Here is a 16,012-nt window from a genome sequence, read left to right as displayed (position 1 = left end):
CGAAACCAAACTGCCTAAACACAAAGCCATATAAGGCAGCAGTGGCAACAATTTTACTTCTCGTGATAGGAGGGCCTTCTGCGCAATATAACAGAGCCGTGCTTTATATTATTTTTTCCCTACACAAAGCCCTATTAAAAACCCAGGAGAGCGCACTCTATATATTCCATTAGGTCTTTTAGCAGTACAAATATCACGTTAATAAAGGGTAAAATACTACAGCTCAGCAAATGATTTTTTTGACGTAGGGTACGCAAGAAACTACGGTTATCTAATTTTATTGCGTATTATTCAAGAATATAGTGCGGAGAAAGCATCAGCTGATTAATTTTAATTGGATTTTGCTTATTAAAAATAGTAGGAAACGAGAGCCAAAGCTTGATAATCTACCTACTGTCTCCAATGCCTCTATTAGCATGTGCAATAGGATCTCACTCTAATGTTTAATGAGTAATACAGTAAAATAACAAATCAAATGTTTGTGATTATTATTCTAATACAAATACCTTTCTCGCATCCATTGATTGTAACATCCATTGTAATATTAGTGATTACCAGTAAGAAAGAAGCTAAACCATTTTAATCCCTAGGCTTTCCCCCCACTAAAATTATTTAGCGGGGAGTAGGCGGAAGAGACAATGGGACCCAAGTGATGAGTCTGGACTTCAGGAAGCAACCCGATGTGATCTGAAACAGCTTAGCTGCCACCGGGCATTGAATACAGCCAGGGTGACACAATCAGGAGGCTGCTGCGCGTAGTTAATAACTCGCAAGTTTCTTAACATAATTTCCCATAAAAAATAACAAAGGGCACCAAAGACCTGAGGGTTAGAAAATAAAATAAAATAAATAAAGGAACTGCTCAGCTCCCTCCCACCCCCCCGAACTTGCAAACTGTTAAGCACATCACTGGTTTGCAATTAAAACACGATACTTCCAGGCCCACAGTTGCAGAGCCAAGCAACCCGAAGGGCTCCAGAGAGGGGTCCCCTCCTGCACAGCCGTGCATACGCTCAGGGGCCAGAGTCGTCTTTACTGGTATTTTACAGCCTTTTGTTATATTATAGAGGCATCCTGCCCTCCTACCCCCCCCCCTTAAAAGACTGGAATTGATATTTTATGCAACCAAGTCTCCATTCGCCAATGAGGCTGAGGTGAAGTTTCCCCTCCGTAGATGTGAAGGGAGGTCTCCCCCCCCTTGCGCCCCCTCCTCATGTGGATTTTGCCCAAAGAGATCGGGGAGTGGCATGAGATTCTAGCTTACTCGGACCCAAGGCCTACTTGCTCCCATTTACACATAGTCTGCGTGCAGGGCGCAGGTCTGAATCCCATCCTCCTCCTCCTCCGCCCAGGCTATGGGGCTGCTGCTAGCCAGGCCATTGGCTTAGGGCGGCGGTAGGGACACAGGCCCATGTGGCTCATTCCCACACAAAGGCACAGATTGGGGGGCCGCGGGAGTGGCCCCTGACTGGGAATATGCATGTTTGTTATCAGACGCCTTTCCTTCTCTTTCCCACCGGGCCAAACGCAAGGACTGGTTTTCAGTGGGGCAACCCCGCCAGAAGGCCGGGCCATGACTCTGGGGAGGCAGGCTCCGTAGGTGCGTTCCGCTGCTCCACCCATCGGGCTGGTTGTGTCCCAGGACTCCTAAAACAAACATTTGGCTTAAAGGCGGGTAACAGCAGCGGAAGGGGCAGTTATCAGCACACCCTCATCCTGCAGTGATAATGTGTGGCCAGTGCCAGGGAGTAGCTGGAGCAGGGAGCGAGTCTGATCCGCCCAAGCGCTTCATTGGATGCGGGATTGCGGGGAAGGTCCCGAATGCAAGGCTCGCTCGTTTTTAGCCCTAAACCACACACTCGTCTCCTTCGCAGAGGTCTCAGTGGGGAGTTGCACGTTTGTTCTATACCAGGGCAGTAACTAATGGGCCAAGTCTGGTTTCTAACCTCTAACGACAAGGAAGCACATTAAATTCTCAGGACAGCAAGCCGGACAGAGCAGCGTTCTTTGTAACAGAGCAGCTTTCTCAGCCAAGGTGGAGCTGTCAATTGATTTCCAAATCCCCTTTTGTCGGCAATGAAAACGCGTTAGGAGGCGATCCGCAAAAGACTGTTACAGAACAATTAAGAAAACAATTGCTCGTTTATGCAGGGTCAGCCTACGGGACAGTCCTGGAGCAACCTCCCCCTGCTCCAGGGGTGTGCAAACTGGAGCGAAAGATTTGTCGGCGTGTGTACTCCATCTGCACACGCTTGTGCAACACGGGTGTTGTCGCCCTGCAGTGTTTGCACAAGCATGTTGTGGCTTTCCCTAGGCGCATTCCTGGCTGTATTGTGGTCACCCGCTCGTAGCAGCAGCTCCGTTCTCCAGTGCCTAGCTTTGCCCTGTACAATGCAGTACCCTGGTAAGTGGGCCTTCTGTCCCCAGCTGCACCGGGACAAGACTCGCCCCAACCTGCAAGCCTCGCTTTTCTTTGCACTTGCAAAATCAATTGGTTGACAGCTAACTCATTCCCCCCCCCCCTCGCCCTGAAAACTTATTAGCTATTCAGCCTCTGCGAGCCCTCGAAGCCCCCTTTTGTCCCAGGGAGGACTCGAGACCCCATCATTAGCGCTTATTACTCTGAGCAGTTTGACAGCTTCATAGACCGCTTACAAGACTTTTCCATTCATCCCTGCCCAGGGCTGCCCTGCTTCTCAAAAGAAACGGAAATATTCAAACTCCCCCCTCCCCAGCTGAATAGAAAAAAAGCTGTTTCTCTTCTCCTCCCTTCCCATTCACGTTACTTTTGATACAATATTTTCTTCTTTGTTCCGCTAAACAGGGAGAGGTCAAGGCAGACTTTTCTCTCGCGTTTTGTTTAATGTAAATACAGTTTTCAAATTTTTTTAAAGCAAAGTGGGAGAAAAAATACATTAAGTGCCTGGTGCTGATTCTTGAGAAGAGAATGTTAGGGCATCTCATGTGTGTGAGAAAGAGATTCCTGCCTTGATGGTTCTTACAAGAATAACAACATCAACATGCAGGGAGGCTGAGAAGTGAGGGGAGCTGAAGTGCTTTACAACCTTACAGCCTTTGTAGCAAAATATAAGACGATCAGTGGAGCATTCTATCTTCATATACACGTTACATTGCTAAAATCTCTCTCTGTCTCACAGACACCTACACACACGATCTAAATGAATCTATATACTATAGTTTACAATGATCTGTATGACTCTACATACTATGAGGATATAAGATGGCTCCGGTGGTTTTATATTTTGCTATAGTGCGTAATTAAGGTCACCAAACGTTCAATTTTTCTCATCCTTCAGAATTCTCCGTATAATGTTGTTCTTTTAATATACATAAATCTATAGTGTATCCTATTGTATCCTCCTAGTACTCCTATCTGTATATAAATATAGATAATTTTATATAGTAATATATACCACAAGGACATAAAACCAAGAAAATCGTAGCTAGCTAGATACGATGAAGATAAAAAGCAAAGAAAACCCTACAAACGGACAGTATGTCTGTATCTGTATAATATTTAGATAGATAGATAGATATGGAAGATTTTGATATCTAGTTAGATAACTATCTATCTATCTATCTATCTAGAGAGAATCAGAACAAATATAAGGTCCGATATTGTTCCTATCCTATAAAAGTAAATGGCAAAACTCTCGAAGACTTCAATGGGTATTTGGGTGGAAATAAAATATTTTACTCAATTCTAGCAGATTCACTTCACAGTTCGGAAGAAAATCTTGAGATAACAACTAATTGTTTGAAAGTGCCGCCTGTCAAGAAAGTGCAGCGCTTAAAACGTAAAAAGAAGCCGCAATACTCTTTGCGGATGTGTTTCAGTCACGGGCAAAACCTCTCCCTTTAAACAAGCCTGTAAATCACGTTCTCGTTTTTAAACTGGACCCTGTGTCCGATTTTAGAGAGATGTATACTATGGAGTTAAAGTTATATAGTTAAAACATAACTTCTTATCGTCAAACAAAATGAGAATTTGATTTTGAAAAAAGGTACCCGACCATAAAGAAAATTCTCAGCCTCCCCTTTTAACATAGAATTAGGTGATTGCATTGAGCACCACGGGATTTTAATTAGGAATGATTACTTTAAAAGGTAGGAAGTCTGGTAATACAGCAAAGCCAATATATTAATCCGGGCAACTTTCTATTTGTAGATATCATCTTGATCAGACTCAGTAGATATGCTGCTTTGGTGGGAAAACACCACGTCTAATGTCTGTTTTTTTTTAAAGTGTCTTCTGATAACATTTTTTAAAAGTAACCAGAGTTCCTAAAGCTCTAAAGCGATTTAGCCTGGTTATGTTTTGAAATGAAACTAGATGCTTTTTTTTTGCAGGCACATATTCATAATGTATATTTCTCATCCACAGCTCTGTTAGTTTCTCATGCTATTAAAATATGAAATAACTTGCTCCAAACGGACTTAGAATTCAGTTAGTAAAAATCAGCCTCTGTGTGTTCGGCCCATCACTGTGGTGCACTGGAAAAAATAGTGGAATGATTGTGATCATAAGGAAGTAAAACGCAGATTCAGTGCCGATGTTCCACCGATTAAAACACAAATTTAGGAGCAGCTAAAAGCTCAGCGCTAGGTGGGAATCTGATTTCTGCAGCTGGGGAGCAAATATTAAGTGACTCTCTCAATGAAGTTTAATGACAACGGCTCTCTTCCCCACCCCCATCCCTTTTAAGAGATGTTTCCAGTAGATATGGGTGTCTGATTTGAAGGTTTCTTTCGATTCCTGAAGCTGAAACGGGGCTGTCTCCTTTAGAAACCGAATGAGGATATTCGCGGTCCCAGGATTCCTTCAGTGGTCTGGGAAGCCCCGTGTCCCTTTGCTCCCCCTGTGTACAACGCTTCGCCTGCTAAAACAAGCCAAGCAATCAGCTTATTCGGGGAGGCAAGTCTCTGAGGACAGGGAGGCAAATGCAATGAGCCCGAGCGGACAGAAAAAGCACAGCTCAAGCGATTTAAAGATCAATGTCAGAATGTATAATATAAAATCCTTTTGTTGGGGAAAAGCTCAGCCCGCTCTTTGGATGGCGTTGGCTTTCTCAGAGCAAAATCAGTCTTAAAAACAAACGAACAGACAATACACGTTAACGACCCGAAGCGACGGGATGATTTTTTCCCCGGTCTGATCTATAATGGTGCTCTGGTCTGGAGGGTTATTTAATTTATGAACCTCTGTTTTATTTGCCAGGTAAAGAAGGGAGCTGCGGCTGATGTTACACGGAAGGGGTATTTATAGCCTTGCTTACAGGCTTCCTCCCTCCCCCATTCATAATTCACTGTTGATACAGCGCGAAATCTCGGCCATTCGAAGCAAGATACGGGCAAACAGCCAGATCTTGCTATGCGCCTAGCAGGCAGCACTGTCTGCCCCCTTCCTTCACATGGGACTAACTAGAGCCTATATTCTCAGCTAGCCACATTCATTTCTCTTGACCAGCGTGGAGGAGTCAATTTCCCTCTTACCATCGTGCTCTCGGTAAAATGCAGATTTCCCAACGCTGCCCATCCCGCCCCGTTTTGATCCCTTTTAACGCCTGTGAAATGGATTTGATATTTAGTTACTGCTGAACTATATAATAAACCCTGCGTGGGGAAGTCACGCAGAATCCAGAACGCTTCATCACCTATCGCTCTCTCTGTGTTGCAAATGAGGAATGACTAATTATTTCGGAACCAGGCAAGTCTCTGGTGAGATTTCAGTGGAATCAGAGAACCACCTTCTTAAGCCGACGGTCTTTGTGCATTGGCTCCGACCTTAAGAATTTAAAAACAGACCCTTTAAGTAAGAAAAGTTGCTCACCAAATATTTTATTATTGTTTTAGGCTGCTTCATACAGTATTGATCCTGCACATGCTCTACTAGTCACCTGTGCACATAGACAACAAGCCAAAATAATAATAATCATAGAAAAATCTACCATAGCAATCCCTTAAATAAGTAAATAAACATTATATATATATATAAAAACCCTTCAAAGTAAAGCAAAAAAAAGAAAATAATAATAATAAAATAAAATAATAATAATAATAATAACAGCGTCTTTTCAACATGAAATACCCACGCGGGATACAGGGCAGGCGCTCAAACATTTTGCAACTTGGCATTTTTGTTTTTGAGGCATCGGTTCAGCAGATCCTTTTAAATAAAGGCGACAAACATTTCTGTGAATAGAGTCTCCTAGGGGTCTAAGACGGAACGCGCCCGCTGTTTGCACGGGAAGAGGGCATGCTCATGGATCATGGCGCCCTGGCAATTTGGCAGCCTGGGGTAGGCTCCGAGTGGGAACGCGAGCCAGGGTGTTCTGTAGGCAGGCAGGCACTGTGTTTAGCTCGATCGCTCTCCCCCTGTTTTGTCTTGGCTGTTGTGTCAGATGTCACATTCACTGTCGCTGGATGTGATGGAAATGGCAGAGGTGGCCGCTTTGCTGGACAGGCTGGCTGCGGGACTGGAGGCGGCCCCCAGCGGCTCCCCTGCGCTCTCCTCCTCGGCCTGCAGCGAGCGCACCGAGCCTTGGGATAAGACCTGCTGCTGTAGCCTGCAAGGAACCAGGAGACATATACAATCACATCGCAGCAACAGCCGTATATCCCACCCCAGTCACCTATCCCAGCCAACAGCTCCCCCACCCCAGTCACCTATCCCAGCCAACAGGCAACAGCTCCTCCACCCTAGTCACCTATCCCAGCTAACAGACAACAGCTCCTCCACCCCAGTCACCTATCCCAGCCAACAGCTAACAGCTCCCCCACCCCAGTCACCTATTCCATCCAACAGCTCCCCCACCCCAGTCACCTATCCCAGCCAACAACCAACAGCGCCCCTACTCCAGTCACCTATCCCAGCCAACAGCCAACAGCTTCCCTACCCCAGTCACCTATTCCATCCAACAGCTCTCCACCCACCCCAGTCACCTATTCCAACCAACAGCTAACAGTTCCTCCACCCTAGGCACCTATCCCATCCAACAGCTCCACCACCACAGTCACCTATCCCAACCAACAGCTCCACCCACCCCAGTCACCTGTCCCAGCCAACAGCCAACAGCTCCCCTACCCCAGTCACCCATCCCAGCCAACAGCTCCCCCACCCCAGTCACCTATCCCAGCCAACAGCTTCCCCACCCCAGTCACCTATCCTAGACAACCAGCCCTCCATCACCTATCCCTTCCAACAGCCACCTTACCCTCACACCAGTCACCTCTCCCATCCAACAGCCAACAGCTCCTCCATCCCAGTCAGTTATTCCAGCCAACAGCCAACCAACCCCCATCACCTATCCCAGCCAACACCTCCCCCACCCCAGTCACCTATCCCATCAAACACCCCCACCCCCATCCCAGTAACCTATCCCATTCAAAAGCCACCCACCCCAGCCCAGTCATCTATCTCATCCAACCAGCCTCCAGTCACCCATCTCATCCAACAGCCACCCACCCACCCCAGCCACTTATCCCACCCAACAGCAAACCACACCCTCCATCCCACCCACCTATCCCATCCAACCACCAACCAGTCCCCATATCCCAATCACCTATCTATTCCAACAGCCAAACAGCCCTTGCACCACAATCACATATCCCATCCAACCACCACCCCACCCCACGCCAGCCACCTATCCCAGCCAACCAGCCCCCTAAACTCAGACATCTATCTCATCCAACAGCCAACCAGCCACCCCACCCAGACCCAATCACCTATCCCATCCAACAGCCAACTGGCCACCCCACCTCAGTCACCTATCCCATCCAACAGCCAACCGGCCACCCCACCCAGACCCAATCACCTATCCCATCCAACAGCCAACCAGCCACCCCACCGAGCCACAATCACCTCTCCCATCCAACAGCCTACCAGCCACACTACTCCAATCATCTACCCCATCCACCAGGTAGGCAGCCACCCCAATCACCTACCACATCCTAAGAGCTAGCCAGTCACCCTACCATTGCGATCAATCTAATTCCAGCAGACGCAGCTAACTCGTCGCTCCATCCAGTCTATCCCCATCTCAACCACCTATCTTATTCCAACAGCTACTCAGCCTCCACCTATACCTCCCACCCCCATGCCTAATCACCTATCCTATCCCAACAGCTAACCAGCCATCTGACCCCCATATACCTCCTACCACATCCCCACAAGACCCCCACCCCATCACTAGCCAGTTACCCCTCGCCTATGTCTTTTATCCCAACAACTACTGTATTGGAACAGTTAAAGAGCCCTTTCACCCCACATATCTCCTACCACCGCGCCCCCACATACTCCCACCTTAGTCATCTACCCTATTCGAACAGCTAACCAGCCACTCCATACTATCACCCCCTCGCTATCCATGGCCAAGCCAGCCCCAGTTCCCCAGTCAGCCAAATCTAGCCAGGCATTTAGCTTCTGGCTGCAAACACACAACCGCCCCCCCCCCCCCGGCTCTTTAGGGCTTCACCCTGTGCCCATGCGTTGCCCCAACTCCCTTCCTGAAGTCTTTCCAGCAGCTTCAATTCTTTTGAAAAGGGATCCCGGTACAGTGCATGATTTTGCCATTCACACGGGCGGTGTGTCCTGCCCATGTTTAGAAAGGCTTAAATCTTTTCTCTTACACGATTCCAGAAATAGGGATTGCTGTATTTTTATTTCATTTACAACCGTCAGGCAATATTTATTTTTAATTATTTAGTCACGTCTTTCCAGAACTCTTTTTGAACCAGTCCAGGGTGCAACCCATGTACTTGTTCTAGTTATCTTCCTGCTGACTTCTGAAAAAACAACAACCCAGGAGTCACTGGCAGGAATTTGATCCATAATTTGGAGATTCTTTTCCGCTTTCTGGGACATTTGCTCAAGTCGCTAACGTCAGATAAATAATTCAAAACAATAACATTGCAAAGAAAAGAAACCCCAAACAAAACCATTTTCTATTGGAAAAAAAACCAACTAAAATAACCCAGAAACAATTCCTAAGGGTTTAAAAGCGCCCGAAACTGAATTCAAATGAATTAAAAATGAAAAGATTGTGTCTTGTAACTAATAAGGCTATTTTAAAGCAGATCTTGAAATATGTATACAATATTGTTTCCTATTAGAACAATTGATGATGTTTTCTGAAACGAGCTTGCACAACTATACTCATGGCGAAATAGATGGGTCTATTTTACGTAGCTTTCTAAATAACTTAAAGCAAAACTTGGAAAGGGAATAGATTTTAAAAATATATATATTTGGTTAGCTTCTTTATATTTTTGATATTTAAACGGCTAAAGGCTGGAAAATGAGCAACTGAGCGAATGTTCCCCATCTCTGTATCATATTCATTATATTAATTATTAGAAACGATTCAGAAAATCCTTTTCTGATGCCCCATCTAACGCGCTACTTCTTCAAGGGAAATACAAATCGTTTCTTGCGGTTTATCTATTAATTTAAGTTGCCCCAAGACAGATAATCTTTCAAGTAGATCATTTCCTATGTTGCAATCTGAAGAATAATGTAAAGGCAAAAACATCCTCATAAAACAAAGCATCCCCGAAATGGCAACAAAACCCATGTCCGCCGCAATGGCTCCAAAACACAGAAATAGCGTTCATATCTTTAATGTTTGACCTGGGGACAAAAGGCGAGCACGTACTGGAATTGGGGAAAGGGCGCAGATTTTAAGGGACTAACTGCATTAATTTCCGCCTTCCTTCTGTATTTATGGCCGTGCCAGTGAAAGCCAACAGCGTCCATGGTACGCATTGCAACCTTTCAAAGTATTAAAAAGCAGGTCTATCGCTCAGCTGGAGGGCAAGGCGGCTCTGCCAGCTTTATCCCAGCCGCCAAGCGTCCCCTGCTCGCGGAGGAGAAGAACCAGGCTAAGGGGAGCTTGTTCTAAACCGAAAATCAGGAAAACAGCACAGTACCGACCTGTTCTTAGCGGCTGCTGCCCTGTCTCTTTGTCTGCGGTTTTTGAACCAGTTGCCCACTTGTGTAGGGGTAAGTCCGGTAGCCTGGGCCAGTTCTCGCTTTTTGCTGGGGTTGGGGTAAGGGTCCTGCAGGTACCACTCCCGTAGCAAGTGCCTCGTCCTCTCCTTGAAGCAATGCGTCTTCTGCTCCCCGTCCCAGATGGTGCGGGGCAACGGGAACTTCTTCCGCACCCGGTACTTGTCCACGGGCCCCAGGGGTCGGCCCCGCAGCTTCTCGGCTTCCTGGTAATGCGCCTCCAGCCAGAGGGCCTGCAGCTTGGCGTGCGACTCCTTGGTGAACTTGTGGTTCTCCAGGATGTGGTAGAGCTCCCGGTAGTTCCCCGTGTGGAAGGCCACGATGGCCCGGGCTCTCAGCACCGACTCGTTCTTGTTCAGGGCCTCGCATGCCGCAGGGGCTACCGGCAGGGACCAGAGGAAGCGACCCAGGCGCTCAATGTCCCCGCTCTCCTCCAGGGTCTCGCAGACCCCGGCCACTTGCTGGGGGCTGAAATTGAGGATGGGCAGCTGGAACATCGAGGCGGCGGCGGCAGCGTCTCCGCCCGGCTGGGGAGCGATGGGAAGAAGGGGAGGAAACCCACGCGCGGCGGAAGGACCCCGAGATCCTCCCGCCCCGCACGCCCACCCGGGAATCTGGGGTACTGGGGGGATTTGCTGAACGCCGCGCGGCTCTGCTCCGCGTGCGCCTTTCCCCAGGCTCGCAGGGGCACTCGGGCGGCGGCGGCGGCAGCGGTGGAAGTGGCAGGGAGGGGAAGGAATTGGGAGCGCTTAGGCTGCTGTTTCCATGGGGGGAGGTGTGCGTGGGGGTGGGGGGATGGAGGAGGATGGAGGGAGGGGAGGCGAAGAACAAGCCGCTGTTCAGATGCTGCAGGAGAAGTCTGGTTTGCTATTGGACTGGGCAGATTGGCTCCCCGGTTTCCATGGAGGGGGCTGTCACTCACTGTCAGCCTTTGCCAATCAAGGCGGAAGGCCGCGCGCTGGAGAGATTTCAGCACCTCCCAGGACTCGACAGCGCCCAGCGTCCTTTGGAGAAGAGTTTGACTTTCAAAAGGTATTTGCAAAAGCAGGAGGACACGCACCCACCCACCGGCACGGCGAAGAACTCACGCAGGCAGAGACGTGGGGGGATATTGTCTGCAGCTTGCCCCAGCAGCCCGTTGCTCATCAGTCCTCGCGTGCCGAGAGCTAGGAGACCTTTCCCAAATCGCAGCCTGAAACAAACCAGTCCCCCGCCTCCTCCCATCCCCACAGGCACGCGTGGGAAGGCTTTCTTCCGTGGAGAGGGCACCCTAACAAGGCCGCGAAAAGGAAAATAAACAGGGCACTTTGGGGAGCGGACGCTATCGAATTGCACAGGAGACTTGGAGTGAAGCATGCCAATGTCGTCGTGTCCCCCCCCCCCCACACACAGCTGTGCAGGCTGCTGCTGGGTTCCAGTGAACCAGGGGACTTGTCTAGCTTCTTTTGAAGACTGCTACTCCCACCCCTGTCTCCTATAGAGCAATCCAGTCCAGGAGTGAGCCTTGCACTGCCTCCCAGACAGCTCTGCACAGTCTACTGCCAAGGAAAAGATGAGATCAGGTCCAACCAAGAACTCAGAGAATAAATGAAGCAAGCAAGCAACCAACCATAATGGAATATTGTCAGAAGCACTCAATGGGCAGCCGATATTCGACAGATCAACCTCTCCCTCTCCCTCCAGTGATCTCCCACCCAGGGCCCTGTGACCCCCCTCAATAATTAGAGTGAGGGATTCATTTCGGGGAGTCCAGCTCCCTCCTTTGCCCAAATAAAGCTTTATATGTTTACATTTACAACCTAATTGGTTTCGGTTGAGTGGCCCTGAATAAACACCGAGAATAGCCACCGAGAGTGAGAAGTCATTTGTAGGTCAGGACAGCAACTTAAAGCAGATTTTAGGAATCTTTTAAAATATTGATCACCTTCTAATAATCAGCTCCGACTGTTCCTAAACTGAGGCTGATGAGTCTAGTCCTGGGAGAGAAGCGACTTTATTAATATCCCTTCCACGCCTCCCCAAATAAATAAAGAGATGTATTATGATCATGGCTGCCAGGAAAGAAATGAAATCACTTTCTGAACTGTTAGGATCTGTTGTGTTTTCTGGAGGGGGAGGGAAAAAAAGCAGCCAAGCTTTATTCTAGATGGGGCTGCTCAAAGGCAGTTTCTTTGTGGGAACATTAGGAGCCAGGCTTGGAAAGGCAGCATATATTGGGAATTAAACTCAAGATGTTCTCTTACGCTCTGTGCAATGCAATTTTTTTTCCTGGAACAGTTGTCAAAAGAAATGCCGTCCTAATCTGATTTTCTCGTGTTGTTGTTTCTTAAAACAAAACAAAACAAACAAAACAGGGGGGATCCTTTGCCAGTTGCCTATAGCCTGAAATTAACCAGATTTACATTTCCCCCCATCATCTCTCCGCAGAAAGGCACTGGACCGGAGCTCGCCGTCTTTTCTTTAGTATCAAGTACAATTTGTCTTTTGCTTGTGAAGATTTGGTAAATCAGAAGGCGGATAGATAGCGCAGATGGTTGGAGGTGTCGGGTCAGATTATGGCATGCCTCAGTACAATGCTAAGCTCATTCTGACGGAAAACCCTGATATTATTTTCACAGATCTACACAGTTCACTTGAAAAAAAAAACCTCGGAGCCATTTACATCATTTATGTGAGGCTCACAGCTAGCGGGATGGAAAGGCTTTCAATACTGCTCATTTTCATAAAAACCGACAGCGCTGGGGGGCGGGGGGCGGGGAGAGGGAAAAATAAGAAGAAAAGAAGGAGAAAGAAGGAGGAGGAGGAGAAGCCTGCACATAAACTCCTGAGCTCCGAAACACGCCCTAGAAACTTTTGAAATAGAAGCCTTTTAGGCTTCACCTTCTACACCAGTGTTTAATTTGCGATTCCACTGAGGATGTGTATAAGGACAGGCCACCGAGAAGACCCAGCTTGTAAACGCTTCTGAAACTCAGAAATACAGAAAGACATTCCCCTCTCCATCCCTCCCCTCCAGCGTTGTGCAGGAGAATTAAAATGCCTGGCACAATTAAGACAATAGGACTCGGTAAATTAAAAACAACAACAACAACACCCCCCCCCCCCAGCACAAATCATCATTCAAAAGAGCATCGGAGGGTGTGAAAATATTGCCGAGCAAGCGTGTGACAAGGTGCTCGAGTTTATAGAGCTGGCAGGTTTCCTGATATTATTTTCAGCTTTCCCCCCACGGTACCTAAAATGCCGGTAACTCGCCCCAACGATTTCTCTTCCCTGTCTTGCCATTGTACTTTGAGCTATCTCCAGACCCTAAATTCATCTTAAGGTGAACGAGGCAGGCTGTCCTAAGCAGGTATAAGTCACCTTCGAGCCTCATTTACCGGCTGCTGAGACCTTCTTGCTTCGGTGTGGCCGGGGAGTCTGTCTGGTTCACGGTGCTAACACGGTAGTTATTTAGGCTGGTCAGATTTTTCAAAACAAAACAAAACGTAGGTAGGCTTTTAATGTGCACATGATCTAACAAGTGAGTTACTGGGATGCAGTGTAATGGCCATGAACAGAGTGGAAGCAGTCTAGATAATGAAAGTCAAGACCGTAGGCTAAAAGGAAATTCGAATTAAGAGATCCGATGCAGCTAGAGAGGACAAGAATCAGTAATTGTACTTCCAATGTTTTGGAAGGCTTCTTCCCCTTGCCCCAGTTTTTCTTTTCCAGAGCCTGAGCTGGGTGAGAAAATGCTAGCAGCCCGAAGGGGACTTTCAGCACCTCCCTGAGGGGAAATAAAAGGCATTGTACAGATATAAACCCAAATCGACAGGCTTAAATATGGCACTAGCTTTCAAGAAAAAGTTCGGGTCTCCCGGGAAACTTCTGGGCATTCAGTGCCCACCCACCATGAGTAGTGGGTCTTAAATTACGAGAATTAAATGCAAACCTCTGCGTTTAAATATTGTTACAATTTGAGACAAGCCGACACTGTTCCGAACTCGGTTGTGTCTTTGTAAAAAAAGGAGTTAAAGACGGCGCACGGAGGGACTTCTTTTCTTTTTTTGTTTCTTTCTTTTTCCTTTTTCTTTTTTGTTTGCTTGTTGGTGGGACTTGTGTCACCAATGAAACACTACTTTAGAAGTGCATTAGTTTATTTTCTAAATAGATAGGACTTCCCCGACCCCTTCGTCTTTTAGGGAATTTTTTTTTGGGCAACTTTCTGCGAAAGAAAAAATTAAGGACTGAATGGTAAAAGTCTTCATTCTCATGCTGGGAACTTCCACAATATTTGCTCTACACCTGTGGGGGCAAAATGTTGCTCTTTGGAAAGGAAACTCTGCATTATAATAGAAGAACAATTCTGGGGGATGTATGTGTGACCAAGGCATTGTAATACAGCGTGTTCGCCTGCCTTTAGATTTGGCTGCTGGCAGGGTTTCTAAAGCGCGTTTCTTAGTGACAAATAAAGTGTTTTCATATATGCTTTTTATGTGTACAGTGTGTCTTGTTCGGCTTTCTAGTCTGATCAAGGACACTAGTAATAAATCCCCTCGATGTAACAGATAATGGATTCGCGTATCTATGAGTAGCTTCATATGAAAAACAAAACGATCTTTAATTGCATGAAGTCTAAACATCATAGCCATCATATGCATGACCAGGAAATACCATCTCTCTCTGTATGTACTGTTTGTGATAGGCGTATATATACTCACAGAGAGAGGGAGGGAGACAGAGAGAGATAAATGACTATTGCATTTATTCATAGTTTTTATATTACATGAATATGCTCATTTTTATTACTATTACATAACAAGGATAATGATTTAGAGCCGAGTTCTGAACTCAGATACACAGGGATGGCTGTGGGGAATTATCCTTGTGTAACTGAACTCAGAATTGGGCCCTACATGAAGGATATTATTGCATATTAGAATTGAAGATTATCATCCCTATTATATCTTTCACAGATGAACATAATCCAATCATTGGCCTATGTGAGCCAGACATCCATGAGGAAGTGCCACAAAGCCAAATTATGCTAAGGAGTGCTAGATTTTGATGTTGTATCTTTAAATACCTTCACATGCAGAAACTATTGTATCCCAAGGGCTGTTAATTACAGTCACTAGAGATGTATAGAATTTTAAAAATACATCTGATGAGAAAATATATTTTGCCTTTCAATAGGCTAGATGACAGCAAATGATAGGTATTCGAATATAAAAAAAATCTTGAGGGAGGAATACTCCACTTTCCATTTCAGATTACACAGTATGACTGAGGGGGCATAGATACACTACAGATTGAGAGGTGGAAATTCTTCCAGAGATGCTAAACAATTTTATGTTTACTGTTCTAGAGAAAGGTAATAACATTCCATTGAATATCACAGAAGTTACCATTTTACTGTACCACTTTAGCCGACACATTCTTTTTAGGAGCAAAACTTTAACTATAGTTAAAAAATAAAACTACATACACCACACCTGCACAGCACATGGCAATCACATAGCAGCAGCAAATCAGTTACATAAAATAACACAAAAGTGGCAGAAAAAGAAAGTTATCAGGTAACACATTTTCCACTCTCTTTCATAATATCTCTGTTCTTTCATGATGAATAAGAAGTAGCAAGCAGTGAAAAAAGAAGAGGAAGGGAAATCAGAAGGGAAAGGTCCAAGGAGAATCCCTAATGCCAAGAGGACTTTGTGTTATCTAGGGACCATTAACTGAAGCACCTTCTTTCCAAATATACATCTGCAAAGTCCTTCAGGCCTATCTGATAGTATCTCCTGAATTTAGTGTGTAGGACCACATTCCTGTTTTCCATATCTCCTCTGTGGATGCTGAAGTTCCTTCTGTCCAGGAGGTAATTGTGGACCTGGTGGAATGCCCTCAGAAACTGGTTTGTCTCTCTATTTATAGCAAATAATAAATCTTGATATGGTTGGTTTTGAAGACTTTGTACCTTTACATTTTGGATGGAAGGAAATG

At 46.3% G+C, this 16,012-nt stretch overlaps 1 protein-coding gene across 1 annotated transcript; it reads right to left on the bottom strand.

Moving 5' to 3' along the window:
• Nucleotides 1-6,418: 6,418 nt before the first annotated feature.
• On the bottom strand, nt 6,419-10,524 carry SIX6 (SIX homeobox 6). Its single transcript, XM_065403773.1, has 2 exons — nt 9,953-10,524; nt 6,419-6,587 (listed from the first exon to the last, which is right to left on the bottom strand). The coding sequence occupies exons 1-2, from the start codon at nt 10,522-10,524 to the stop codon at nt 6,419-6,421; spliced, it is 741 nt and encodes a 246-aa protein (XP_065259845.1).
• Between the last annotated feature and the right edge of the window lie 5,488 nt (nt 10,525-16,012).

This window comes from Emys orbicularis, chromosome 4 (assembly GCF_028017835.1).
Source record: "Emys orbicularis isolate rEmyOrb1 chromosome 4, rEmyOrb1.hap1, whole genome shotgun sequence".
Taxonomy (NCBI): Eukaryota; Metazoa; Chordata; order Testudines; family Emydidae; genus Emys; species Emys orbicularis.
This window is presented reverse-complemented; position numbering and strand designations above follow the sequence as displayed.